The following is a 27568-nucleotide window of genomic DNA, read 5'->3' on the forward strand; positions in this document are numbered from 1 at the left end:
CAATAAAAACATAATACATAATGAAATAAAAATGAAATCGACATGGTTGTCATATGTCATTATTGTATAGAATATATATTGAGGTTTGAATATAACTAATAAATCAATAAATATTAGTTACACAAAATATAAATGCAAAAGTATGTTGAATAAAATACATAATTTTACTTGTGTAAATAGAAAACTTTGAAAAAGTAAGCAAAATTGATAAGTGAGTTTGTGTTCGGATTGATTGAAAATCGAGTTTGTTCTCAGATTGATTAAAAGCCGAATTTATTCTCGGATTGGTTCATTGATCGATTATGATATGTGAAAGATTATGATACATAAAAGTAAAGCAATTCAAATGTATAAAGTACATACTTTATAAAAAGTTATGATAGATTAAAATTTGATAAGAGGTATTAAATAAAATCTTAAAGTAGATTGTTGAGATTGGTCCAAAAATTTAAATGTAAATCAAATTTTATGAACCTAAGGGGAGTAGGAACTATTTTACTCGTCCCCACAGACGGCGCCAATTGTTCTTGCTGAGTTTGGCCGGTGTATAGCTTGTCCGTCGATGAATGTCTTCAAACTTCTCGTCGGAATGAGTTATACGTCAGCAATGAGAGAACAAGAGGATAGATACCTGCAAAAGACACTTCGACGCTCAAATCAGTAAGTGTTTAAGAAGTATAAGAATAATTCTATGAATATAGAAGGTAAGACATGATATAGAACTTATAAAACTTATCATGTTGTCTTATCATGTTGCCTCTTAAAATTAGATATAGAAGGTTCCTTTTATACGCATAGAATTGATGAATGATATTCATGTTATGACTATTTGGTCATTAAAATTGAAATGATAGCCATTAAGTCAGTAATGAAAGTAATGAAGGTGTCGGTTACAAGCAAAGAATAAATAATAATTAACGTCGAGTTATAACTCATAATAGTCATTAAGTCAGTAATGAAGGTGTCGGTTACAAGCAAAGAATAAATAATAATTAACGTCGAGTTATAACTCATAATGCACAATAAAGACCGAGTTATAAGGTGACGAATCGCATATATTGTTTAATGTATTTATTTTTAATATTTTGCCCAAAGCTTTTGCTTCATATTTAAGCAGTAAAGTGTTATATTTATATTGCGTTTGAGTGACCTCTGCGTAATACACAATGATTAACAATCTCTTAACAGAATATTTTAGGAACTGCTCATGTAATTACTGCTAAAACTAGTGTCACGTTTAATTCGGATGCTCCTTGCAAGGGAAGAAGCTTGTTAATTCGAAAGGACTTTAACAAGGAGGCCGTGTCCAACACTACAAATTCGAGTTAAGACGGAACAACTTGCCAAGTAGTTCAAAAACATGTCCTAACTAGTAACTAGAAGAATCCATAAATCCACCAAGACAACACAAGACGGTTTTCAATTATCAATTTCAAAAGTAGAATCATTAAGAGGGTGGTCATCACTAATATTCTGTCTAGAATATTCCGGTAAGAAGATTTGCTGCGGTCGAGATTGCAGCTCCAGTAATAGCACATTGCACAATCTGTTCATGAGATGTGTCTTCTGATGTCAGTGCAAGTGTTGCCCCCGTTATTGCTCCTGCAACTACACTGTTTTTCTACATCATTCAAAAATCAAATGGTCATGTCAACTTTGTAGCAACCAACATAACATCTACCACTATAAGCAGCTAAAGAAAATAATAGGTACTACTAACCAGAAGTTTGATGGTCAATACTTAATACCCAAATATTTTTAATTAGTCTGCATGCTATTAGGCTAATAAGCATGTTACATGTATTAGTTATCTGGAAATGAACATCTAAACTATTGGAAACTCCGCCAGAGATCTCTTACCAGTGTAATATCACTACAAAATAGATAAAAATAAATAGAACAAATAAAAAAAAAAAATTGTTGGGGTATTCATTACCCAATCATGAGCTCCACGAGCTTCCTTCAGCCCATATGTGAGACCAGAGTATATCCCAGCAGCCAGTCCTGCATTTTAGAAAAACAAAAGATTCTGTTTACAAGAGTGGAAGTAGGTAAACACAACACACCTAAATTTTGCCTGAATACAAAGGCAAAAAGAAACGGTAGTAATTGGAAAATTCACATATGATAAAAGCATATTGACATGTATCATTACCCCATTGCAAGGACTCTTTCCCGGTATGCTTCACCTGAGCAAGGAAAAAATAAAGCCGTCACGGGAAAAGAACTATAGGATATGAAAGGCTAGTTCACTAATCTCTTATGGAATGTATAAAGAGAATGTACCAGAAATACATATACAGCATTCGAAGTTTTATGAACTCACCATGGCCTCAAGGGATTTGCTGCTGGTCTCTCCTGCATGCACAAAAGCAAATGGGAAACAAATATTACTATTTTTCCCAACTAATAACAGATTCACTCCCAACCCAATCACCATAAATGGCCACAATTTCTCCTTTTCTTTTACTATGTTTCAAAATTATTAATACGGGCATGTTTGATGTACCTCTGAGACCGGGCAAGCGATGTTTCTTGGCGCCAGAAACTTCGGAAGGCATGCCACCGGTATTATCAAGCCCTGAACCTATACATATCATTTCATGAAATCGGAAACTGAGAGAAGGAAATGAAAGCAGCAGTTGCCATTCAATTAAAAGGAAAATAGGAAGGGAACATGGTAGTACTTTCAATAGCAGTGAAATAAGCCTCACGGGACACGGCTTGAACCGCTCCTATCTGCAACAAATGAAGAATAATTATGAGAACGAGAATGAGAGAGAGAGAGAAAGAGAGATCAAGTTAATTAGTTGTTAGAAAGAGAACTCACTCCAGCAGCTTTGACGAAACTTTCAGCAATACGATTGAGGAGAGGGTGACCGAAGTCGAAGAGCCCCCCTTGGTTGAAGCTGCTAAGCTCATCAAGCAGTGAACGGGTCTCCAGATTGCTGCTTTTAGAATTCATCTTCCACTTGCACTTACAACACCCAACTGATAAGATAGGTAACAAGAAGAAGAAGAAGAAGAAGAAGAGAGGAGGTGACTGGTAAGATCAGTGGGAGGTATGAAGAAGAAGTAGTAATGGAAATGGAGAACACGTGTTTGTATGATCCACACGTGGATGCCCCTAAAAGTGCCAGAGTCCGCAATCGCTTGCAACTTATTTGCAACAGGGTAACACCTGTCCTCTCACACACTGACATTTTCTCCTCATATATTCAATTAAGCTCAGCTTAATTAAAAAAAAAGTAAACACAATAGTATATAAAGTCCTTTCGTAATTTCACTTTCTTCCATGTAGATGCATATTATATTTGTGGTTTAATTATACACTTTATATTTGGTGGGTCCATGAGCTGTTGAGTGAAAATGAAACCTCCCGAAGAGAAAATAAAATGATAAGCAACTTTCCTAGTTTGGTATACATAATGATGGGTTGGTTTCGTTCTGTGCCTATCGTTTTGTTCCTGTAGAAAATGGTAGAAAGAACTACATAACATTTATTTCGTTCTACCAAGTTATTTTGGCCAAAATTGACCAGAGTATTTTAAAGACTATGCATTTGTTTAGCCCAAAGTTAAACCTGGCGAAATTTACCTACGATTAGCAAGTGGGAGTTTGCAGGAGAAGGTCTTAAGATGACTGTGTACAAGTTCTGCCCTGAATGGTAGATCATTTTTCTCTCTTGTTTGAAGAGAATTTGGTTCTTTCCCTCCCTACTCACTTTCATTTTCGATTATAGGAAACTTTTTAATAAACAATGCTGTGGTTAATAAGCTTTGAGATGATAAGCTTCAATAGCATAAATATCCACCAACTAATAACGTAAAGTATGTAGTTTCAGTTTGTGTATAATTGTTTCCTATCAAGTTTGAACCAACACAGTTAACTTTATGCTAACTGATCAGTTAGCATAAAGTAGTAGAATGCAAAATACCTGCCAAAACATAAGAGCGATAGAGAAATATAACAAGGAAACTAAATAACAAGGAAACTAAGTCCCACTGGTTTTATTGATTCAACCATTTTCATTTTATTTATGTGTATCCATATCTGCAGCAACAATATTCTTTATCCTAAGGAAGACAGGGAGCATAAGATTCTCTTCTTCGCTTGCCGCACCTGTGATCATCAGGTTCTTCTCTTTTCTTACTCTATATCTGAAATAAGATTTCACAAAACCATATTTAAAGATAATTTCTCCTAAACCACCGGTTCTTTTAGAAGTAGCCTTTCAGCATTACCATCAGGATAGTAATGGATGACCTTATTGAATTCTTGTTTTCTACATGGCCAAAATTTGACCCTTGGTTTTTGTTATTCGGATCCAGACCCAGTTGCTTTATTTGGATGAAAAATACAGGGAACTAACTTTTAGTTAGCTTAAGTGTTTATAATTTAGGGTCTAGAATTTAAAAAAAAAATGGTTAATGTTAGCTGAAAAAAGTTGGTCATCTAGCATTACCCTATTTGAATATGTCTGTTGGAAGTTGGAACTGTTATAATATAACTAACAGTTATTTTTTTGTTCAGGAGGTTGCTGACAATAACTGTGTGTATAGAAATGAGATATATCATTCGGCTGAGGAGCGAACTCAAGTGTTGGAAGATGTAGCTTCAGATCCAACTCTTCCTCGTACCAAGTCTGTTCGTTGCGCTCAATGCAATCATGGAGAAGCTGTCTTCTTCCAGGTTAACTCCTTAGTTTTACCACCTATATTGAATTGACTATGGCATGATTGAATGAACCATATTTATGCTTGTTAGTAGAATAAAATCTGCAGTTAGGTGGGTAAGATGTTAAGTATTTGATTCGCATGCAATATGCAGGGAACTATTAGAAGGGAAGAAGGTATGACACTGTCTTATGTTTGCTGCAACCCAAACTGTGGCTACCGATGGCGAGATCAAGATTCATAACCTTCACTCTAATCCATCTTCTCATAAAAGATATCAAATCCTTTCATCCTGGATAGCAGCATAGGGAATTAGTATATGGAGTGATATAGAATTAGATATGTAACACGACCAAAATGATGAGATGAAAGCATAATATTGTTATTATATATATTATAACGTACATAGGATATTACAGGGAACATGTTAAATATAAAACAGAATCAGCCTCTCTTTTATTGGAAATTAAAGATATAATCTTAGTCCCGATCAGTTGCGACGCTTAACAGAAGTGTAGGTGGTGGAGGAATCAAAGCCACCGAAGATGATGGAGCCATTACCATTACCCTCAGCATGGCCAGTGTTGTTTATAAGACCTTTCAAGTTTTGTGGCCCTGTGTTGTTCAACGAGTTTCGCGGTTTGGTGCTCTTCCTTGATGAAGCAACACCACCACCTTGGTTGTGTAGCGGCCTTGGCTCAAGGTCAGATTCGTCCTCATCGTCAATGAGGCCAAACAACCGGAAAAGAGAATTTGCCATTGATATTTAGGTATATGGAGCTTTTTTTTTTTGTTTTTTGGCTTAGGCTAGAGAGTTTAGGAAATATAGTATGGTTTTATATCCTGGGCAAGGAATATGTTGTAGCAGCTTGAACACTAAGCTAAGCAAATACAGTACTATAAGTTTCTCCTACCATATATGGGTGTGGTATAAGATTCATATATTCTAATATTCAAATCATTTTCCATTTAATAAATTTATACCCGGTAAAAGTATTTCAAGAAGTAAGCATTTTAGATATTTTATGAAACTGAATTTAATTATTTGTATATAATCAGAAGTTTTGTCTTCAATAACTGCGATTTCGTTTAGTTTTTGGCGAGTTTAAAAACAAAATTACATCTTTGTTAGTTAATTTATCAGATTTATTAATGAATAAAATGACTGAACTGTATAACTACTAATCATGCATATGAATTTGATCCTTCAACTTCAAACGTTAAGAATATGGTTGAGTGAAGCAAGTCAGAATTTCCAAATCAAAGGTTTAAACTCCCTACTCATGTCTTTGAGCTCGTAGACTTTCCTTCCCTTGAATTAAATTGGCCAGGTCGTGATTCATTCTCTTTTTTCCTCGTGTTATGTTTTATTTCAGTGTAAATACTATATAATATTTTGGTCCGTCATGTCAAACTTTGCAATTTCAAATCCCCGATACTCACATTAATATATGACATGAATCACTAAGTGTCGGAGGTTTGAATCTCATCTTGTGCATGCATTAATTTATTAGCCAGCGACAAACCCTTAAATGGAGCTTCGATCTCCGATCCGTGATGGATTAGTCTTTAGCCTGCCAGATTAAGAGATATCATGGGAAACCAAATGAATTTGATTTCACCTAACTAGCTTGCGAGATGCTGCTGTTAAAGACTTATAAAGTTGCATATTGGACAGTAACATGAATCTTATTATATTATTGAGTACGATACATGAGTTTAGTACGATATTATTATTATACATAATCTTGTTTGCATATTATCAAAGGATTAATTAGATCATGGCTTCCTCTGGGCTTCAAGGATTGCTAGTCAAGGTGCCAAAGTTGATGACACCATTAGCGTTGCCCTTCACAAATCCGGTCTGATTTGTTAGACCTTTTATATTTTGAGACCTTGTTTTGCAGCAGTTTTTCCTCTCCTGCTCTTCACATGGAATAGGAGTAGTGGTGGCGGCAACGGCCGCGGTAGTGGTGTTCCTGTTAGGCCTAGAATCAGCTTGTGTTGGTCTTCGAGCATCACTCGTGCCAAGAGCAATATTGCAGATTCCGGACGCAATCCCTGCCATATTGAAATATGATGTTGGTATAATCTGCTTCTTCAATTAGGTTTAGATTAGTTTGGTGTGGCTGAGGAGGAATAAGCGTTCTTTTTATAGCTGCAGCTTGAAGGGAATTTGAATGAGCATGAAATGTAAATACAGTTTTTAATTTGCTTTGGTTATTTGTCCTTCTCTATCATGTCCAAAATCGTATAAGATGCTCCAATAATAATCAAGTGGCGCCTATACTCTGTACTCATCTTAACTTGTTATTAGTATATGGACGAATAATAAAAAAAGAAGTAAGATTATTATTCATTCCTCGTCTCGAGCTAAGTGTACATCAAAATCAGTCATCAATATAAAATACATGTTAAAATATAAAAATACACATTGAAAATAAATTAAACTACACATATATATTTATACACAAATATATTAGTGATTGATTTTAGTGGCTAATTTTAGTATACAAATATCATTTTTATTCCTCATCTAAAGCTGTATTGATAAGGGAATCAATGCAAAGGTGACACAGTCCTAACTTTGATTCATATTCCTTTTATATCGAATGTTATATAGAATGGATCATTTCCGATAGAGTAGTTAACCCTTTGGTTTCTTTCTCTCTTCGTAAAATTATTTCAAGATCACTTAAAATTTTTAAGTATTTGATTCATTAATTAAGAGTATCGGTTTATTTTTTATCCTTGAAAAAAAAAAGGCATTGCACGGGAACAAAGAAAATTATACATTTGGCAAAAAATCATGTCATGCAATTAATCGAGGGAAGAAATTATACTACCATTTTTCGAAGGCTAGATTTTAAGTGTCAACACCTCACTCACAAACACACATGGACATAGGCCCCCACTTACTGCTATAGCTAGCATAATATATAAGTATAATACGAAAATACGTTTCTGGATAAAAAAATTGTTACATGATAAATATCTTTTTCTTTTTATTTATCTTGTACAATACTAATATTAATATTAGTCAACTTTTTTTTCTTTTGTACTAAGAGTGTTAGCCTTTTAGTATTTTTTTTGGTGGATACTACCATGAAAATTTTACAATTACCTTCATATGAAGATGTTTCTTTTTTATCATTAGATCATAAATTGTATGGTTTGATTTTGATGTGCTACAAAAATGTTATTTTTTTTAAAGTGTGATTAAACAAATAAAATACATTTTTAATACAAGAATCTTCATAAAAAGATGTTTTTAACATCTTCCTTTAAGTAGGTGCCTTTTCTTTTTTGGATATATATATATATATATATATATATATATATATATATATATATATGATGGATCCGAGTTTAAAATTGCAGGTATAGTCGGAGTCTTGCAGGTACCTCCTATGTTGCGCATTAAAATTACCCGTTTGATTATTCTTTTTGTGTGTTTATTTGGAGCTTGACACCAATGAATCTTCTTGTAATATATATTAGCTAATCTATTATTTCTTCTTTTAACTAAAGAAGTAGTCACGTACAACAACGAGAGAGTTTATTCTAACATGTAATCATGTATTTAGTATTTACTCATTCATCATATAATACATGACTTTATGATTAATTCTCCGTTTGAGTGGCTTACACATGCAAGTCGCCAAAGTTGATGGCTCCGTTAGCATTGCCTTCAATGCGACCTGTTTGGTTACTGAGTCCTTTTATGCTCTGGCGAGTGTAACATTCTCCAGACATGCGATGATTTCTTCCGGGAACCGGCCTCGGACATGATTGTGGTGGTGGTGGTGGCGATGCCGGAGGAGCACTTTGAGTTTCACCATCATCTATGCTATTTAGCACACATACCAGGCCCTTGAGTGCATTAATCTTTCGTTGCAAGTCAGCCATATATGGATACTATGTTGCTAATGAATAGGTTATGACTTATGAGAAGAGATTGGATCTCCTTATATATATACATGAATGGGAGGAAATTAAATATTTCTGTCCATTAATGAAATGTAAACTAATAGCAAAGAATGACCATTGTGGCTGGAATAGAATAATCTATATATCAAATAAAGTGCACTCTCGGTGGAGTATCATGTTCCATTTTAATTTGATGCTTTATACTTATTCTTTAATAATCAAAATGAGTTTGTTAAGACGAAAGCATCTTATCGTGATAATTCCACAAATGCCATTAAATAGCTATATGTTAATTACTTGGATTTTTTAATTTTCTTATTCTCATAAATTTATTGGCATGTCTTTACTCTGGCTTTCAGCTGGCTAAGATTTTAAGCATTCAAAGCGATAGTGCATTTATTATTAATAAAACTAACACTTCGGATCGTAGTGAGTAGTAGTGTAGATAAACCAGACTCGAAGAAGAATACAATATGGAAAAATAAAAAAATGTGGCTGCTGGGATTCGAGCCCAGGTCTCCACGGCCACAACGTGGAATTCTTACCACTAAACTACAGCCACTTTGTTGTTCATGTTGGTTAAACAATGAAATACTAAACAAGCATTGAGCCGTTGAGCCATTTACGCACAATCTACTAACTATTAACAAAGCATACTTAGATTAGACTAAAGAAAATGAGGCTTTCAATTATAGTCATCCACAGGCTTAAGAATTTGCTATGCAGTAGCTTTCCTTAAACAAACTTTCTCAGTATTATTATTCATTCCAGTAGCTTGTTTAAGCTTACACCATTCTTTTATTTTTTATTTCCCTACGAAACACGTAACATTTCATACAATATATTACCGAATAAACAAGCACTTATAAAAGCTTTAAAAAGCTTGTTGGAAGTTGGAACAAAATCAGTTCAGACACTTGCACAGCTCATGTTCCAAAACTCAACCTCGTGCTCAAGAACACTTAGTAAAGCAACTTCAGCATTCTTCAGCTCATCGTCAGAAGCTTTCTGCAGGTGTAGATTGGCAATGTTCTGAAGAGATTGGCAATACCGACCAAAACCCTCATTGCCCCATCTTTCACAAGTCTCCTTCAATTCTTGTGGGGTTTGGGATCCTTCTCCAAGACAGTGAGCAAAGCTCTCTTGATACACTGCTTCAATGGCCCAAAATGCTGTAATAGCCACAGAATATTCTACCTCTGGCCTCGTCAAACTATCCAGCAACCTGTCACAGCATCCATGTCATAAGACTTAGCTATGTTAAGTTAATGTGACAAAATATCATTAAATGATTTTCATCAATATTAAGTGCCATAAGGAAATGTATGTGTGTTAGAAAAAATCCAAATACAAACTTGGTCTTAGAAAGATTGAGTCCTCTTGGAATACTGTGCTCTTTCAAATTACATATTTTGCTACTATTTAAATTCATGTTTTTAAGTCCTTTATGATATTACCAAATGTATATCTTTGGACCTTTAATCCCAATCCAAAACCATACCTTCCATAAAATTTTTGTCCACCACTTATTGTGTTTCCACTTTCAATATAATAGTACAAATGGACTATGATTATATATGATTAATATACCTACCCACAGTAGTTTTTGTTTGGCTTTTGAGGGACAACATTAGAAAGTGAAATACCCCACTTGTTGGCTTCGTTCTTAAACCATGATATCTCATCCTTGAGAGCAGCCACACCCCCCAATATCACTTCCATGTCAGTGTTGTCATCTGATTCCTTATAAGCTTTTATCAGAACACTTGCAGCAAAAGGAACAAAAGCTCTTACGAACAAGTAGTCCTGTGCCTGCATAATGTGTACTATTATGTATATTATATTTATATATAAAATAAAAATAGCAACCGGTAAATTGAAGGCTCAATTACCCGAGCCATGTAACTAATTACTACTACTACATTGAAATCGTGATCATATAATAATCAATCATGCTCATCATGCTATCAGCCACCAAAAATCAGCTATGCTTATAGAAAAATATAATAATAATTGCTTGATCATTGAACATGAACAGAAAGAGTCAAATAAAATACCAATCAGGGAAAGGAAGCTAAAATCAGAACCTTGCAAAAGGAAATAAATAAAAATAATATCTTACGAGCCATGTTTTGAAGGCAGCAATGTCGACGGTGCCATCACGAATACTAAGAATGAAAGGGTGTCTAGTCGCTCCAGTGTGAAGAAGACGGTGCTTCCTCAACCAAGCCTCGGTCATGCCGATTTTCTTCTCTTCGGCCTTTAACTTTTCTTCCATCTTCTCGTTTCTTCTGTGTTTCTCTCACCTTCTCACATGTAATCGGTCATTCGGTTGTGCACTTTTTCATCTTTGACTTTGTAGCTGGCAAGATTAGCATAGTAAAGCATACATTTATAGAGTGAGTAGTAGGAATTTTCCAGTGATCAGTGGGGAATTCGTGGCAGACACAAAAACTATGGGCCTCAACGATTTTTTTGGTCATGATATGGGCCTCAACTTAACCAATCGTGGCATTAATATTGGGCTTCACACCCTAAAGCCCAATAAGATTAGAGAAGATGAGCACTGTAAATGATATAGTGGAAAAAATAAGGTGTAGTGAGATCCGAAAGAAGAGCTACTTCGCTCCAATAGAAGCGAGACACGTAAGAAAAGAAGCGCATCGTGACGTGTCCATCGAGGAGCGAATTCCCTCGGGTGAATTTAATTACTAATTAGGTCCCCGCGATAATTTCCATGTCTAATCCTTAATCTGATTATATCTTCTCTCTGCATTTCATAACACCAATCATTTCCCCAACCTCTGAGCTATGATCTCTGTTTAAGTATCTGTCAACCACGCAACTCTAACTAACCAGAGAGAGAGAGAGAGAGAGAGAGAGAGAGAGAGAGAGAAGCCGCGTCAACGGTGTCGGTGATAGTGTGGTTGGTGGTTTTTGGTTACATCAATCTCAACGTGAGAGAGAGAGAGAGAGAGAGAGAGAGAGATCGCATCGGAAATGGCGGACAAGTACAACCTCAAGAACCCTGCCGTCAAGCGCATTCTCCAGGAGGTCAAAGAGATGCAATCCAACCCTTCTGATGATTTCATGAGCCTCCCGCTTGAGGTTTCTTTCTCTTAATTTAGTTTTAGGTTTTATCTCTTGCTTTATTCTTGAATTCCATATAATCACATGGCTATCGGAGAATTATTGAGACATGAAAGGGAGATTCAACGGTGAGATCCCCGATATTATCGGTAGCAATTCAATTTTGTCTTGTTCTATCCCCAATAAAAAATTGGTTGCCGTAATTGCTAATAATATTATCAGGTGATTCAATAGATTGATTTAGCTTGTTGATGTTTGCGAGTTGTGAATTAGAAAGGTAATTAGAAAAAAGAATTCCATTCTTGAGTGAATTCATTCCAAACATACTCTTAGAACGTCTAAATGATTTAGCTCATCGCTCTCAAGCTATGGTATAAATTAATGCACACCAGATTAGGGAAACCTCTATCGCTATTAATATTTTCTTATATTGTGTTCTCTAAGGTTTCTGATTGTTTGCTCACTCACCTGTTTTATTTTCGCATAGTTTGCATCTTTACATACTTATTTGGAACTTGGCATCTGCTAATTAATTCTTATTGTTTTGTTTTTGGGATCTTATATGTTTTTCCTGAACAACTTTATTATGTTTATTTTCAGGAAAATATATTTGAATGGCAATTTGCGATTAGGGGGCCTCGTGATACTGAATTTGAGGGTGGTATTTATCATGGGCGGATTCAGTTGCCAGCAGAATATCCATTCAAACCACCTTCATTTATGCTTTTGACCGTAAGATCTTACTTAACCCTCTAGATTGAGTAGAGTTTATTTTATTTTTCATGTTGATCAGCGTATCTTGAACTTAAAAGCTCAATTCCAACATGCTTATAAGTTTCACTGTTTTCCTTTTCAGCCTAATGGTCGTTTTGAGACCCAAACCAAGATTTGCTTGAGCATCTCTAATCATCACCCTGAGCATTGGCAACCATCATGGAGCGGTAAGTTCTCCTTTCCACTCTTGACTCACCTAAATGATGCTTGACATCTCATATAGTATCTCGGTTCGCCTCTTGTATTTGTTTAAATATTTCTTGTAATTTTCATGTTGAATATATTGTTTTGTATTTACTCTGTTGCCATTAGTCCGTCTCTATTTTTAATTATCCAGCGCTAACTTATTGGGAAAATACTGAACAAACTAAGTGATTGTACTGAAGGAATATTTATCAGTTTAGAAGGTGATTGTATTTGTACGCATCATTTTCGTTACTTGATTGTTTCTTCATTTGCAATTTTCATTACCTTAATGAACCATAACTATAACCATTAATGCTTCACACTTTTCCTTTAATAGGAAGGTTTGTATGTTGCTGATGTGAATTTCTTTTGGCAGTAAGGACTGCTTTAGTTGCACTGATTGCATTCATGCCAACCAACCCAAATGGTGCATTGGGCTCATTAGACTACAAGAAGGAAGAGAGGCGCACATTGGCAATTAAATCCCGTGATGCAGCGCCAAGGTTTGGGACTCCTGAGCGGCAAAAACTGATTGATGAGGTAGAACAATTCTTATTACTTTCTCCCTAGTGCATTATTCTGTAATACCATGCTGAGTGTACTCTGTTGTCTCAGATACACGAGTATATGCTAAGCAAGGCGCCCCCAGTTCCTGAACTTGGCCCCTCACAGACTTCCGAAGAACAAGAACAACCCAGAATTGAAGAGGCCAAGGCCGAGGTTGATGTGCAAAATCCTGAGGCTTTACCTGCTGGAGAGGAGATTGCAGATCAAGCAGCTGATGAAATTGTTGAAGAACAAGAACTTCCTATCGATGCTAATCCTAATCCTGCAGGAATTGAAGCTTCAACAGAGATTCCATCGGCTGTCTCTAGCACTCAGTCTCTCCAAAAGTCAAATACAATGATACAAAATCTGAAACCAGAGACGAGGGTCCAAAAGCCTGATGATCGCTTGTTCACACTGGCAGCTATTGGACTTACTATAGCAATTGTTGTCCTTTTGCTGAAGAAGTTCATCAAATCCACAGAATATGGTGCGGTTTTCATGAATGGTGGGTCGTAGATGTATTCGTTTCTCATGTTTTCTCCAAGATAAAGATTATTAGCCCCACGTAGTTCATAGGGTATATCAAGCTCATTAAACTCGAGTTAAATTTTATAAACCAAGTCTTGTAATTATGCTAATATGAAATATATTGCATTTCTTGTATAATATGCGGTGTCAGATATTCCTCTCGGCCACTATATGATTGGCTTATGACTATCATGAACTTTGTATTTACCGGGGATGATGACAATTATTAGGATAAACAATTTCATGGTTTACAGTTGAAAAATAGGCAAATAAAAAAAGCTTTGTTAGAGTGAGCACAAGTAAAATTGCAACACTGTAATCCAGAATCATGTACAAGTGCAAGTTTTGAGACAATTGCTCTTCACTTTCCTCCACCATGATCTTCGATTTGTGTTATACTCAGTTATTTGTTCATGAAGCCCCGCAAAATAGAACTTTTCCGCCACATATTCCACTCCCTCGCAAAGCCCCTTAAATAGATCACAAACATTTTTCTCCGTACCCTTCTCGCTCGCGACAATCCTTAGATGGCGAACGAGCTTCGCATCATTTTCATCGCTGATGATGTTTTTCATTAGGAACGCATAAGAAGTGAATGGCTGAACATCTTTCTGATGCTGCTCCAATGCTATCAGATTTGAGAACAGTATTTCCGTGAATTGATGAGTAATGAGTGGAGCAATTTCAAGAACACCATTGTGAAAATCTATATCTAACAAGCTCTTGGCTGTGAACCTCATCAACTTAATGCCATACTTCCGAAGCTTGGTGGCACAGATATACTTGAGATCCTCTACAGTCGGGAGTTTTTTCGACTGCGCCCTTGCATAGGTTGGTAGGTAACACTGTTGGAATAAGTCAAGCAAATGATTACCTTCTTGTCCAAACCTCATAGTAACACATTCCTTGTCTCCTGGCAGCATGTTTCTAAAGAAACGGATTGCAAGTTCCGGGAGGGTACAATTGCATTTCACTGGAATGGGTACAATCTCAAACAACCTTTGAAGAATGACCAATGGTATTTGGTTTTCTAATAAGATCAAGTCACACCGGATATCATATAGCAACCTTGGCGTGGCGAATATGGGGTCAGCAAGGCGTCTCACACTCTTTATAGCATATTTCAACAAAAGCTCAATGATGAAACAACCATCAAGTAACATAATCTCCACAAATTCATCACTTGTGAGATTGAGTTCTTCTGCATAGAAATTCCGTGCTGTCTTCTCTGACTCTCTCAATGCCTTCAAACATTCATGCAAACTTGCTTCCATGTTCGGCTCGCGGCTGAGCAATGTGTAGAGGTAATGCCACTTATGATCTTGCATATCTTTGAGATTTTCGTTACCATGGTGAAGAGGTCCAATTGACACTTTAGTAGGGACGTACACCTTCTGGTTTGCTTGTAGAAGCTTCGTAGGCACCCTGAAGATGGATTTCAAAGATGTAATCGCTTCGAGTTTTTCCTTAATTGATGCCACAAGATCTTTGTTAACTTCTGTCATACTGATATCTGAAACATGGCCACGGTCCATGCTTTTCAAAAGCTCCTTGGATTTGTCAATGCTGGTTTCCATGAAGTTCTTCCTTCTCTTATGCATATCCATTGATGGACACAACTCACAAGCTAAAAGGAAAAGGAAAATTGTTAGCTGAAAAAAATTTCATCATATGGTATTGATGATAGGAAATCAGGAGTTATGGCTGAACAAAATTCAATTTCAGTTGATATTTTATACATCAAGCTTTCCGATCAATCATATTTCAAATTTGTCAGTTACATGTTAAGAATAACAGATTTAGACAATGTTAATTTTCAAAATTGTATATAGTTACTATATTATATATTACATGGAAAAATTCATGGTAGAAAAGAAAACAGAAACCTAAGTAACAAAAATTAGGATATTCTGTTGGAGAAGATTAAGATTTTTTTTCTCTAACAGATTAAATAAATTTGAGAGAGAAAAAAAATAGTGCATAAACCTGTAGGTGGGGTCTAATTTCAATTATCTAAATTCTGAATTGCTGTTCTGCGAATCTGTTTGTTTCCTCCCTATATATCCTGTGCAATAGCATTGCATTGGTTAATTTTATATCTTAGAAACCTCAGAAAGAATTTTTTTTTTCACGAATCCACTGCAGCTGTTGTTAACTTGTTATATTATGCTAACCAAGTAAACTTTGGAATACTGGATAACTTGACAAGGGTGATAAGGGAAAATAATACGATAAAACAATGAATTAATAGGAAAACATAATTCCAAGAACTGCATAGGCGAAGATTGATTACTTGACAAACAATTTTAGAATTGTTTACGGTAATTGATACGAGGCGGTTTCCCTTTTTCATGAGATATATAAATTAGCAGTATATTTTTTTGTCTTTAACATTTACAAAAAATTTAAAAATATTTATAAATTTTATTTCATTTTAATTTTATTTTTAAAATTTTTTATTTGTATTAAATATATCATGACAATTAAATTTTTAGAAAAATTCGAATTCTCTAAATTTTAAATTTTACTTTAGAAGGTAAATTATGATCTATCATCATTTATTTCATAGGTAGGACAAAGAGAAAACATAAGAGAGAAAGCATTCAATGGTGAAAAATCTCACTTTATCATCTAAAGTGAAAATCTAAAATTTAGAGGATCCAAATTCGTAATAATATATGAATTACAAGTACTATAATATGAAGGAAAACATCAAACCAAATATACACACATAACCTGCCATTTTTTACACCCAAAGAAAGTTAAATATACACCCAAAAATCTATCCCCCCTCATGCTTTATCCCTAAAACTCTGAACCCTAAATACTTAAAACCATCCATATGCAAACTGTATTTTATAACATAAAACCTTTAAAACGTTATAAAAAAAACAAACAGTATTTTATAACATAAAAATAAGGTTCTGAAGTATATATATGTATATATATGTAAAATGTGAAATACAAGAAAATTCATAAATACACCCAAACGAACAGTGCTTTTACACTCATATTCTGTAACTATACACCCAAAGAGTTATCTGCTGCTGCTGGTACCCTGAACTGATAACTCATAACACGTGCTTAATATTGGCTGGAATTTGAATGCACCACTGATGCAGCATCAAAGAGGTTTAACTGAATATAACAAACTCACATATTAGCTAAACTATTAACGAGAAAATTAAACTCAATCACCACGTATTTAAAGAACATCACTTTTACCTCGTTTAAAGCTTTCATTTTCTTCTTCTTTGTAGCATTTGCAATCTGTTTGTCCAACTTTGAACCTAGCCAATTTTTTGGACGTCCTCTTGTTCGAATCTTTGGAGGGCTTTGAAGCTCGTTAATGGATTCCAAGTTGGCGTCTTCGTGAGATAAAGAAGATATGCCCTTCCTTTTGGCTTTCAATGATTCCATCTCAACCATGACGTTATCGTACGCACGATGCAGAATTGCAGTCAGCTCCTCCGATTCGGATGCAAATTCGCAAATATTTTGCGAACGAAAAACCAATTGGTCAAACCTCTTTCTTCTTGGCTCCAACAGTGGCTCGTCGTGACTGCTCTTGATGTGTGTGTGTCGCCTCTTTACCTTTTTACTCCATCGTTTCAGTATATATCTCGGTGACACTTGGCTTACTCGTTCAAAGCTTAACACGCTTAGTGCGTGACGGCACAATATCCCTCTTGACTCGAATAATAAGCATTGGTATTTTACCTCGGCTGCTACTGAGTCGTAAGTAACCACAAACTTGTTGAATATTGAGCTGGAAACTTGTTCTCCGACTTCGTATACTGAATAGCCTAGAGCGGAATTCGTTAATCTAGTGATGCAATTCGCCTTTCCTCTGAATTGTGCTTGGATTTTCCTAAACTTTTGATGAGTGTACACATCTTGAAACTGAGCTTCAATGGAGGATTTGGTTGCACACAGTATGACCGTATGAAAATCTGCAGCATCTGATTCTCTCTCTGCTTGCTCCCTGCTTCTGAGCCAATTATCGTATTGTTTGACGAATTGAATAAGCGAGTTGTTCCGGGTAATAAACTTGTTAAAAAATGAATGCATGCTCTCACTCCTTTGTGTGCTTCTCATCCCTGCCCAGAAGTGGTGATCCAGATAGATTGGAACTCATATATGACGGTCTTCATAGAGATCTGCAGAATACACCTAAACACAGACTATAAATACACCCCCAAAAAATTCAATTTACACCTCTGCTGCAGATTTTAAACAAACATTACCTGAAAGCCACTTGTTGTCCACAAGACCAAAATTCAGTAGAAAATCATTCCAATTACTATCAAATGAGTCTTTACTATGAGAGTTCCAAACAACTTGGCTCATTTCTTGTTCAATTTCTGCATGTCCCTTGTACCCGTTTAATTTGCTTGGAATCTTCTTCATGATGTGCCAAATACACCAACGGTGAATTGTTGTTGGCATACAAGCCTCTAAAGCCCTTTTCATTGATGCGCATTGATCGGTGAGAAACCCTTTCGGAGCATTTCCTTCCATGCAACAAAGCCAACATTGAAATAACCATTTGAATGATTCAATTTCTTCGTTTTTCATCAAAGAGCATCCGAAAAGTGTTGACTGACCGTGGTGATTCACCCCGACAAAAGAACCACAAACCAAATACCATAGTGCATAATGAAAAATCATTAGGTACACCCAACAAATACTTTGTATACACCAAAAAACACCCAATATACATCTCTGCCGCGGATTCATAAAAATACATTAATTTAGCATCATAAACAGGGACAGTTTGTTACCTGTTTGTATTGTATGTGGTGTCAAATAAAATAACATCTCCGAAATACTCAAAGGCAGCTCTGCTTCTTGCATCGGCCCAAAAAGCCAGCTTAATTGATTGATCCTCCTCGAGTTCAAGCTCAAAAAATAAATTTTGATTCTTCTCTTTCATTCTTAACAAATATTTCCCGAATTTTTTTGCATCTTCTTGTTCGGAAACATTCCGCACTTCTCTCGTAATGTAATTCCTCACATCCTTTTTAATAAAATTTAACTCGCGGTGACCCCTGGCAGCCGCAACAAATGATTGGTAAGTTTTGCTTGGTCTGATACTAGCCTTCTCGTTATTCTCTATTGTACGATGAATGGACATGCTTAGTTTCCTGTGCTGTTTGAGCATCTCTGCTTTACTTGGACAGCAAGGGTGTGAATGATCCAGCACAACTTTTGAAATGATCCAAGCACCAATATCCTTCAATGTGTGTATATAAATTCTTGCAGGACAGTTTAAACCGGCTGTCGGATTCGTCTTCTCGGTCAGAGATATTTTAGATTTCCATTTTCCCTCTCTGCTACATGTAATCAATTGATTCTTAATCTCGTTTCCCTTCCTATTTGTGCTCCGAACTCTTGTAGAAAAACCTGCAGCCTTGGCGTAGTTCCTGTAAAATTTTCTAGCATCTTCAAGGGTGGTAAAGGTCATTCCAACCTTCAGAACAAACTGGTCATCAACAACAGAGAGAAGCTGTAGAATACACCATGTCAAAAAATAAAAATACACCCAATCATATCTGATATAATACACCCGAACGACAACAACTCAGCTAAAATAACAAAAAAAAAACATAAACTGTAAATACACAGCTGCAAAATACACCATGTCAAAAACTAAAAACACACCCAATCATGTCTGGTATAATACACCCGAACGACAACAACTCAGCTAAAATAACAGAAAAAGCCATAAACTGTAAATACACCCACACTTCCCGCAAAAATACACCAAAAAAATTCTGATCTACACCCGAGCGTCTGCTATAAATTCCAAATAATTAATCAAAACTAATACATTAGATTCAATCCACATATTTATGTTCACGCGTTAGTTTCACAGTCAATGTTCACGAATTATTCAGCTACACAATGCTATACAAATTATTGCAACAAAATTTAGAGTAATCGTATGTAAATCAAACCTCAGGAACTTCGTTAGATTCAAATTCATAATCCACTTCGCCCTGATTCTGCTGACAATCTGAGGTTGAATCATCCATTATCTTCAAAACGAATTCAAACTTTGATTTCAGAAAACAAAAAATCGAATAGAAAACGAAGCTGGAGTTACAGAGAGAGGAACTAACGTAAATGACGAAGAACAAACCAGTGAGAAAGGAGGGAAAAAGAACGATCGAAAAAAGCAGGGGAAGACGCGCGAGAAGAAGAACGAGCAAATCTAGAAATAAGGAGAACCAAGAAGGAAACAAATCTTTTAAATTTGGTAGTTATATATACGCGGGATCTTTATATAGCGCGTGTATGGGACGTAACCCTTGCAGCGCGTTTTGGGGTTTTATTGGTTAATTAACTTGTAAAGCATAACTTTCCTGTTTATATATAATAAAAATTGTTCTTGTAAAATTGTTGTCGAATTATTTTTAATTTTTTTTAAAAAATTAACCATTAGAAATATATTTTATGCAATTTAAAAATTTTAAAGATGAAATTAAATAAAATAATTTTTAAAATTTTTAACAAATTTCAATAAAAAAAATATACTTTATCTAAATTAATAATTCCTTAATTGTTATGATTATTATATGGCATTTTAATTTGATCCTTTTCTTGGATGATGATTGAGATGCTTCAAAGAACTCTTCCACTTCCACGTGCCAACGAGAAGTTCTCAAATAGCCTTGATCATAGGATCATTTTTATTAGCTGCAAAAATGATCACTGATGAAAAACTTGAAAGGGCTTAAAATATGGCTCGTTTGGCCCTGAGTAAGTGTTAACAAAAATGTTAGTACTTTCCTAAAGAAACATTTATACAATTTTGAGTGAATACCCAATTCAATTTTTGATAATTTTTTCGTAGAGATTACAAAATTTTTAAACAAAAAAATATTATTTTTAGTTTTTGATCTTTATTTTTATAAAATTAATTAGTCTCTGTGTTAATAATAAAAAATATTTATAAAAAATTAATTAATTTCATAAAAAAATATTTTTTTATTAAAAATTTTATTATCTTTTAAAATAATTGTTAAGGATGTTTAAATTTTTTTTTTTTTTACATTTTTTTTTCACTTACATGTAAAGTGATTCCTTGGGGTGTAACTTGCGGGGCACTTTGAGTAAGAAATTAATAATCAACGAAAAGCCAATAAAGAGATTAAAGTAATATTCAAAACTTTTTAAAGCAGAGATTATTGAACAGTTGAAAACATTACAGTTTCATTTACTAAAATAACTTTTCTATGCAAATCACAGTCCCTTTATTTACCTGTTCAGCAATAGTCAAAGTGCTGACTAAGACAGAAATGCACTTTAGGCACCTAGTAAAAGAAAAGAGTAAATAAATAAATAAATAAAGGAATTGTTTGTCATATATTAAGTAAAGTTTTATGGGATGCTACGGTAAAGATGTCATTTTTATCTTTACATAAAGACGTTTTTATTTTGTGGTTGTTATTGATTTAAAAGCGTATCACTAAAAGTGTTGCTTAAAGAGAAAGTGTTACCCTTAATCGTTAACTTGGCTCTGATACCAATTTTTGGTTTGCAACCATTTCTACTATATGATACCAATTTTTTACTAGTCCTTGATGTATATTCTGATTTTATTTTTATAATTTTCAATCTTGTTTTAGTTTATAATATTCTTTTTTGCATGAATTATTGTATATAAAATCTTTTATCTGTTTGTCTTTTTCTTTAATATAATTTCTCAAATCCTCAAAAACTTCTTTTATTTCTACACTTTCTGTTGTTTCTAAATACCTTCTTAATTTTTCAACTTCATTCTCCATTTTTTCTTTCAACAGCTTTAATTCTTTTAAGTCATAATATAGTTTTTCAGGCATTTATAAATTTTTTAAGTTTAATTCCAACTTGTTTATATTTATTCTTATTTCTATCCTTTTTATTATAAGGTCATCAATTTCGATCTGAAGGTTATTTAATTCCCTTTTATACTTTTTTATTTTACTTTTTAATTTTTTCCGCCCTTTTTCTTTTTATTTTATTTTCTGGTTTTTCAATCTTTTTATACTTCATTATTTATTTTAGAATTTCTGCAAACTCTATCATCGATTCATCACTATTTTTTAAAGATTCTATTAATTTTTCTAACTCTTCAACTTCTCTTTTTAACTTGTCATAGATTATTTTTAGAACTTCAAATGCTCTTTGATTTATTTCAGAAAACTGTAAATAATTCAAACGATTTTCTCTTTCAAAGAGCTCTTGTTTCTTGTCTTGATAAGTTACATATATTTCTTCTTTATTTATTGTCATAATTTAGTGTTTAGAGTTTCATTTAATTTTTCGACCTTTTTTGTTAATTCTTTTATTTCAGAATTTTCTTCTTTAATCTTTAACTTAGATAAACTTAACGGGCTATTAATTTTAGATTCTCTTATTTGAAAATTCGATGAAACTAATTTTCCTGATGGTTCTTTTAATAATAGAACTGGGTTTTCAATAGCTTTATATTTTGGTATTTTTGTTTTTATAATTTTTTGAAATAATTCATCGACATAAATTCTTTCTCTATTTTTAAATATTATACTATGATGGCTATTTGTTAAAGCATAATTTATTGCATATGTAATTGAAAATGGTTCATCATCTTGTTCCATTAGATTCTTTCTGTGAAATTTATAAGCCAAACTTATAGATCTTCCAAGATTTTCAGTTGATAAAGGTATAGCATATCCAAGATGAGCATTGAATTTAACATTTACGTTTGCCAAGTTTTCATGAACAATTCCAATTATTTGATCTATTGGGTCATCATTAATTCTTTTGTCACAAATTGCTAAGCTTATTGGTGAATTAATTCCTTTCATATATGTAGATTTGATTAAGACTTGTATAGTACTAATATGAATCCATCCAATTTTAGATCTTTTTTGTTGATTCTTAATTTTCTCAATCTGTTTACCCAATTCTTCATCATTTATCAAAGCTATTTCAAGTTTTCCATTGGCGGATTTTATCTTTATAGGGGCTTCAAGTTGAATTTTTTCATAGTATATTATATTTTTTCTATTAAAAACTTCTTTTAAAAGATTTTGTTTATTAAAATTTTCATTTGATTTGAGATTTAATTCTGTTTTTAGAACAGCCTGTTTTTCATTATCTAATAAAGCAGTTAATCTATAGTAATCAAATTCTTCTGTTAATTCTAAACTTTCTAAATAATTCATAATTGAAAGACTAGGATGAAGATGTACCTTTTTGGAGGAAAACTTCCTTTATTTAGTATATTTTACATAAGGTGTTCTTATCTCCAGAGGGGAGATTGTAGATACTAACTCCAGAGGGGAGTTTAGAATTATTTTTCTCTAAGGGAATTCTTCGTCAGACTACAGAATCGCCTCGGCCGCTTCCTCCTTGCTCTCCTAGCATATGAGTACTCTTAGCCTCCTGCTTTCTATTGTCTGATGCCTCTACAATTGCCTGAGCAACCTATTTATAATAGTTGGGTTTGATGGACAATTCTCATCCTTACCCTTCTTATGACGTCATTGCTTACGTCATTGTTTGTTATCTTGCACCAGCTACATTGTTAGTGCTTTATGACCTAAGTGCTTACGTCACTATGCAATAATGTTGAGAGATGCTTCAGATGCACTGTCCTCCTCTTTTATCATGTGACCCTCAGATGCGTTGTCTTCTTCCTTCATCATGTGGGTTGATTCCGTTTCATTATTGCTTTCTTCAGATATCTCTGAGGCACATAGCTGGCACTTGTGGTATTCTCTGTCTTTTATCAAATAGCAGAGGTTCCTCTTTATCCCTTCAGGGAGCTTTTCTAAAAGTTCAGATAAGTTGTAGAATGCTGATTCAAATTCTACCAAGAGTCTCATCTCTCTTTCTTCAATTTCATTTCTTTTACTGGATACAAGCAGAGTATTTCTACTTTTATAATTAATCCTTGTGTGAGATTCCTTCGTTATTTTTTGAGTTCTTTCAAAGACCCTTGCTAATGTGCTGGCTAGCCTTCCTTCATGATTGTAGATTGTTAAATCTTGAATTTGATCAATTGGTTAAAAATTTTCTGGGAAGACGGACATGAATATTACTTGGTGTGCTGTAACCAAGCATTCTTCTTCTTCATTAAAAATAGGTTGACTGTTTGTAAATTTTAGGGATATATCCCTTGGATTTACATTGTCAATCATATTTTTAAATCTCTTTACTGCATCAACGAATCCTGATTTGTCCACCATGCTTAGCTGGCTGAACTCTGATGGTTTTGCTTGTTGTGTTGATTTCATTGCTTCAATGGCCTTCTTGAGGGATTGAATCTGTGTCCTTATTTGCTGACAATGCTTGCATTTTTCGAGCTCTTGCTCATATTTTTAAATTTCTTGATCTAATGCGTTGTAGACGAACTCCATTCTCTTGTTAATGTATCTGCAATAACATTTTTGTCACCCTTAATATATTCAATTTTTATTGGATATTGTAACAAAAATAATTGCCATCTTACCAATCATCCATGATTATAATCAACTTTTAAATTATATCGTATGAAACCTGTTAGGTAACTTGAATCTGTCCTTAATGTAAATTCTCTAGGTAGTAAATCAATTTTCCATTTCTTAAGAGATTTAATTGCTGCTAGAGTTTCCTTTTCATGAGTGGTATATCTCTGTTCTGTTGGAGTAAAAGTCCCTGAAATATACCTGCAAAGTAATTTCTTTGGGGAATATTTAGAATTTAGTGATTCTTTTTCTTGTTCTAAACCTTTTATAGTTTTCTTAGCTTTTAGACATCCTGACCAGGTTATGTTTGAAGCATCTGTTTCCACTATTAAGTAGTCGTTTTCTTCTGGAATATAAAGTTCTGGAAGTTTTTCACATAACTCTTTAACTCTTTGAATTTGCATACTATCTTTTTCTTCCCATTTTCATTCTTTTTTAGTATTTATTTTTGGAAATAAGCTTTTAGTGTATTCTGTTATATTCTTTAAAAATCTTTGATCAGAAATATAATTTATACACCCTAAAAATCTTTGTAACTGTTTTCTATCTTCTATTTTATTAGGAAATAAATTTATCTTTTCTAAAATATTTGGTTGAAGTTTTAGCTTTCCTTGAGTGGATAGAATTAATCCAAGAAACTCTATTTCTTGTTTTGCTATTCTTGCTTTCTTTTTGCTAAGACCTAATCCTTTTTCTTTACATCTTTCTAAAACTATTAGTAATTTTTGAAGATGATCTTCTTTATCCTGTTTTATAAAAATTAGTATATCATCAATGTATACTAAAATAAATTCATTTAATTCTTTTAGATTTTCTTCCATAAATCTTTGATAAATACCTGGGGCTTGTTTTAATCCGAATGGTAATACATTCCATTCATAGAGCAACACACTTGTTGATTCTTTTGTTGGGCAAGTAAAAGCAGTTAATTTCTTTGTTTCTTCGTCTAAACGAAGTTGCCAATATCCTGATTTTGCATCAAGAGATAAAAACCAAGTTGCTCCTTTGATCTTTTCTAAAATAGAATCTTTTCTTGGAAGTTTATGAGCATCACCAATGGTTGCTTCATTCATTTTCTTATAATTAATTACCATTCTTCGTTTTCCCCTTTTAATTTCATTATTGTTTTCGACATAAAAGGCTGGAGCCGCATGAGGACTTTTACTTATTCTTATAATTCCTTTTTCTAAAAGATCTTTACATTCTAATGAGAACTCTTCTCTATCTCTTGCAGAATAAGGAATTTTATTTAGAATATTTATCTCTTTTGTAGGATCTTTTAATTTAATGCTTACTAATTCTTTATTTGTATTTTTAATATCTAAAGGATTTTCAGCACAAATTTTATCTAAAAGTTCTTCTATCTTTATTTCAAGATTATTTTTTGGAATATTTATCTGAAAGTATAAATTTAAATAACATGTTTCTAAAATAGAAAATATTTTAAATTTTAAGATCTTATCTATAGTAGTAGTTGGTATTTTTATACGTTTTGATTTTTGATTTATTGAAGAATCGTGTGGAGCTTTTAAAACTATATATGTTAATTCTTGAATAAATGGATGATATAGCTTTAAAAAGTTATTTCCTATGATAAAATCCATTCCAGAATCTAACATATATATAGATGGAACAATGAACCTATAATTTTGAATAAAAATTTCAGCTATCTCTGCTTTTTGGTCAATTTTATGTATTGATTTGTCAGCTATTCTAACTCTTAATGGTTTCTTTAATTTTTTCCAATCAAGTTTTATATTTGTACTAGCAAAGCGTTGTGTTGCTCCAGTATCTATGAAAGCATTTATAAACTTTTCTGTTATTTTTATAGTAATAAATATGACATTATTACTCAGTCTCTGAGTCTGTTTCTGAGACATATTCAAAAATATAGTCTAAGTTATCATCGGATTCTTATAATGGTTCCATGAAACAAGACTTAGCAATTTCTATTTGTTTGGTAAGATCCTTTTTATCCTTCTTTTTTGGACATTCATTTGCATAGTGTCCTTCTTCTTGGCAATACCAACACTTACAATTTTCTTTTTTATTTGGGCAATAGTCATTTTTTTGTCTTTTATTTTTATTGTTATCTCTTTTTCTAAAATACCTCTTTTTTCTCCAGTTTGGATAGTATTTTCTTTTTCTAAATTGATATTTTTTTTCTTTGAAAATTTTTATTAAGACCATATTTTTGAGGTATCTCTTCATTATCCTGACAGCAAATTCTAATTATATTTGCAAATCTTTTTTGAGTCGCTTCTTGCATACAACGTTCTTTTATTTCCTCTCTTATTGCAGAGGTTGCTCCACCAAAATTATTTTCAATTGTCCCTCTATTTATTTCTCTTATAAATCTTCCCATTATAAATTCATTAGCAGGATATGGAAGTTTTGTTATATACATACTAAGATAATGATTTTTATCTTCTTCTTTTAATTTGTAATAATGTATTCTATATTCACATATATATGACTCCACATTACATAAATCATATATCTGAATATTAGCTAAATGATTTTTTGCTTCTTGATATTCTTTATTATAGACTTCTTGTCTATGATCTATAATATTTTTTCCAAAAAATTCTTTATATAGAATCATCATTATATGTAATATCTTATCATAAGCTGTTGTTTTTGTTGCTAATTCTTCTATTATTTGGTTTTCTATTGATGTCATATAATCTCTTATAGTTTCTTTAGTATGAAACCCCATGTAATTCCAAATATCTCTTCCAGACAATTCACTAAGTTTTGGATTAGTAAAGGCTTCTAATAAGAAGGAATTTAACCAGTTTTCGAAAATTTCTTTTTCATTCTTTTTACAGTCTAAATCGAGCATTCTTTCTCCTTCCATTTCCTGGATTTTAGGAACATATTTTGATGGTATTTTTGTATATTTTGAATCTTTATTTATAAACTCCTTTTTAAAAGCATAATTATCAAAACTTGTTTCCCATTTAAATTGAGATTGATTATCCTTAGATGTTCCAGCTTCATTTTTTACTTGTATTGGAATTGCTGGTTCTTCGTCACTTGAATAATCTAGGATGTGTTCTTCATTTTCTATGTTTTCAGAATTTACTAATTCTTCTTCTATTTGAAATCCCTGTTCTATAATATTATTTTCTTGAGCCATTTTTAATTGTTTAAAAAGCATTGTAACTTCTTCTAATTTTTCTTCAATATTCATAATTTCAATGGTGGTTTTACTTTTAAATCTGTTATGTTGATTATATTTTGAAATTTTTCTTCTTTGGGATTCTCTTTTTCCTTATTTCTTTGAAATTTTATGGATACTAATATTTCTTCAAGCATATCTACTATAGAATTTAATTGTGGGTTAAAAGTATG

General features: G+C 33.3%; 6 protein-coding genes and 1 non-coding gene across 7 annotated transcripts; 2 read left to right on the forward strand and 5 right to left on the reverse strand.

Annotated features, from left to right (window-relative positions):
• Nucleotides 1–1192: 1192 nt before the first annotated feature.
• On the reverse strand, nucleotides 1193–3129 carry ATOEP16-2 (Mitochondrial import inner membrane translocase subunit Tim17/Tim22/Tim23 family protein). The gene is made up of 7 exons (XM_088502088.1): nucleotides 2831–3129; nucleotides 2688–2739; nucleotides 2510–2587; nucleotides 2327–2358; nucleotides 2156–2189; nucleotides 1937–2004; nucleotides 1193–1621 (listed from the first exon to the last, which is right to left on the reverse strand). The coding sequence occupies exons 1-7, from the start codon at nucleotides 2963–2965 to the stop codon at nucleotides 1478–1480; spliced, it is 543 nt and encodes a 180-aa protein (XP_088358214.1). The 5' UTR covers nucleotides 2966–3129; the 3' UTR covers nucleotides 1193–1477.
• A 326-nt stretch (nucleotides 3130–3455) lies between these two features.
• Nucleotides 3456–5678, forward strand: NRPB9A (RNA polymerases M/15 Kd subunit). The gene is made up of 4 exons (XM_016342591.3): nucleotides 3456–3667; nucleotides 4060–4135; nucleotides 4534–4692; nucleotides 4831–5678. Exons 1-4 carry the CDS (start codon nucleotides 3639–3641, stop codon nucleotides 4918–4920), a joined length of 354 nt encoding a protein of 117 aa, XP_016198077.1. The 5' UTR covers nucleotides 3456–3638; the 3' UTR covers nucleotides 4921–5678.
• A 668-nt stretch (nucleotides 5679–6346) lies between these two features.
• LOC148578771 (uncharacterized) lies at nucleotides 6347–6835 on the reverse strand. The gene has a single exon (XM_088502089.1). The coding sequence runs from the start codon at nucleotides 6742–6744 to the stop codon at nucleotides 6475–6477; it is 270 nt and encodes an 89-aa protein (XP_088358215.1). The 5' UTR covers nucleotides 6745–6835; the 3' UTR covers nucleotides 6347–6474.
• A 2261-nt stretch (nucleotides 6836–9096) lies between these two features.
• TRNAH-GUG (transfer RNA histidin (anticodon GUG)) lies at nucleotides 9097–9168 on the reverse strand. The gene has a single exon. It is a non-coding gene; the product is annotated as a tRNA-His (tRNA).
• A 168-nt stretch (nucleotides 9169–9336) lies between these two features.
• Nucleotides 9337–10984, reverse strand: LOC107639147 (heme oxygenase-like, multi-helical). The gene is made up of 3 exons (XM_016342582.3): nucleotides 10729–10984; nucleotides 10201–10418; nucleotides 9337–9831 (listed from the first exon to the last, which is right to left on the reverse strand). Exons 1-3 carry the CDS (start codon nucleotides 10882–10884, stop codon nucleotides 9516–9518), a joined length of 690 nt encoding a protein of 229 aa, XP_016198068.1. The 5' UTR covers nucleotides 10885–10984; the 3' UTR covers nucleotides 9337–9515.
• A 223-nt stretch (nucleotides 10985–11207) lies between these two features.
• On the forward strand, nucleotides 11208–13871 carry UBC32 (ubiquitin-conjugating enzyme 32). The gene is made up of 5 exons (XM_016342635.3): nucleotides 11208–11714; nucleotides 12297–12428; nucleotides 12553–12637; nucleotides 13033–13196; nucleotides 13272–13871. Exons 1-5 carry the CDS (start codon nucleotides 11607–11609, stop codon nucleotides 13719–13721), a joined length of 939 nt encoding a protein of 312 aa, XP_016198121.1. The 5' UTR covers nucleotides 11208–11606; the 3' UTR covers nucleotides 13722–13871.
• Nucleotides 13872–13932: 61 nt separating this feature from the next.
• LOC107614729 (UPF0481 protein At3g47200-like) lies at nucleotides 13933–15841 on the reverse strand. The gene is made up of 2 exons (XM_016316871.3): nucleotides 15720–15841; nucleotides 13933–15360 (listed from the first exon to the last, which is right to left on the reverse strand). Exon 2 carries the CDS (start codon nucleotides 15338–15340, stop codon nucleotides 14060–14062), a length of 1281 nt encoding a protein of 426 aa, XP_016172357.1. The 5' UTR covers nucleotides 15341–15360; nucleotides 15720–15841; the 3' UTR covers nucleotides 13933–14059.
• Nucleotides 15842–27568: the final 11727 nt, after the last annotated feature.

This window comes from Arachis ipaensis, chromosome B1 (genome assembly GCF_059453495.1).
Source record: "Arachis ipaensis isolate K30076 ecotype BB chromosome B1, ASM5945349v1, whole genome shotgun sequence".
NCBI lineage: Eukaryota > Viridiplantae > Streptophyta > Magnoliopsida > Fabales > Fabaceae > Arachis > Arachis ipaensis.

Coding starts and splice junctions, on each gene's coding strand:
- ATOEP16-2 (XM_088502088.1), bottom strand. CDS start 2,965: ATGAATTCTAAAAGCAGCAATCTGGAGACCCGTTCACTGCTTGATGAG. Junction 2,740..2,830: donor GTTTCGTCAAAGCTGCTGGA/GTGAGTTCTCTT, acceptor CATTTGTTGCAG/ATAGGAGCGGTTCAAGCCGT. Junction 2,190..2,326: donor GCAAATCCCTTGAGGCCATG/GTGAGTTCATAA, acceptor TTCCTTGCTCAG/GTGAAGCATACCGGGAAAGA.
- NRPB9A (XM_016342591.3), top strand. CDS start 3,639: ATGACTGTGTACAAGTTCTGCCCTGAATG. Junction 3,668..4,059: donor TACAAGTTCTGCCCTGAATG/GTAGATCATTTT, acceptor CCATATCTGCAG/CAACAATATTCTTTATCCTA. Junction 4,693..4,830: donor GAGAAGCTGTCTTCTTCCAG/GTTAACTCCTTA, acceptor TGCAATATGCAG/GGAACTATTAGAAGGGAAGA.
- LOC148578771 (XM_088502089.1), bottom strand. CDS start 6,744: ATGGCAGGGATTGCGTCCGGAATCTGCAATATTGCTCTTGGCACGAGT.
- LOC107639147 (XM_016342582.3), bottom strand. CDS start 10,884: ATGGAAGAAAAGTTAAAGGCCGAAGAGAAGAAAATCGGCATGACCGAG. Junction 10,419..10,728: donor CTGCCTTCAAAACATGGCTC/GTAAGATATTAT, acceptor CACATTATGCAG/GCACAGGACTACTTGTTCGT. Junction 9,832..10,200: donor CCAAACAAAAACTACTGTGG/GTAGGTATATTA, acceptor ATGCTGTGACAG/GTTGCTGGATAGTTTGACGA.
- UBC32 (XM_016342635.3), top strand. CDS start 11,607: ATGGCGGACAAGTACAACCTCAAGAACCCTGCCGTCAAGCGCATTCTC. Junction 11,715..12,296: donor TCATGAGCCTCCCGCTTGAG/GTTTCTTTCTCT, acceptor GTTTATTTTCAG/GAAAATATATTTGAATGGCA. Junction 13,197..13,271: donor GGCAAAAACTGATTGATGAG/GTAGAACAATTC, acceptor CTGTTGTCTCAG/ATACACGAGTATATGCTAAG.
- LOC107614729 (XM_016316871.3), bottom strand. CDS start 15,340: ATGGATATGCATAAGAGAAGGAAGAACTTCATGGAAACCAGCATTGAC.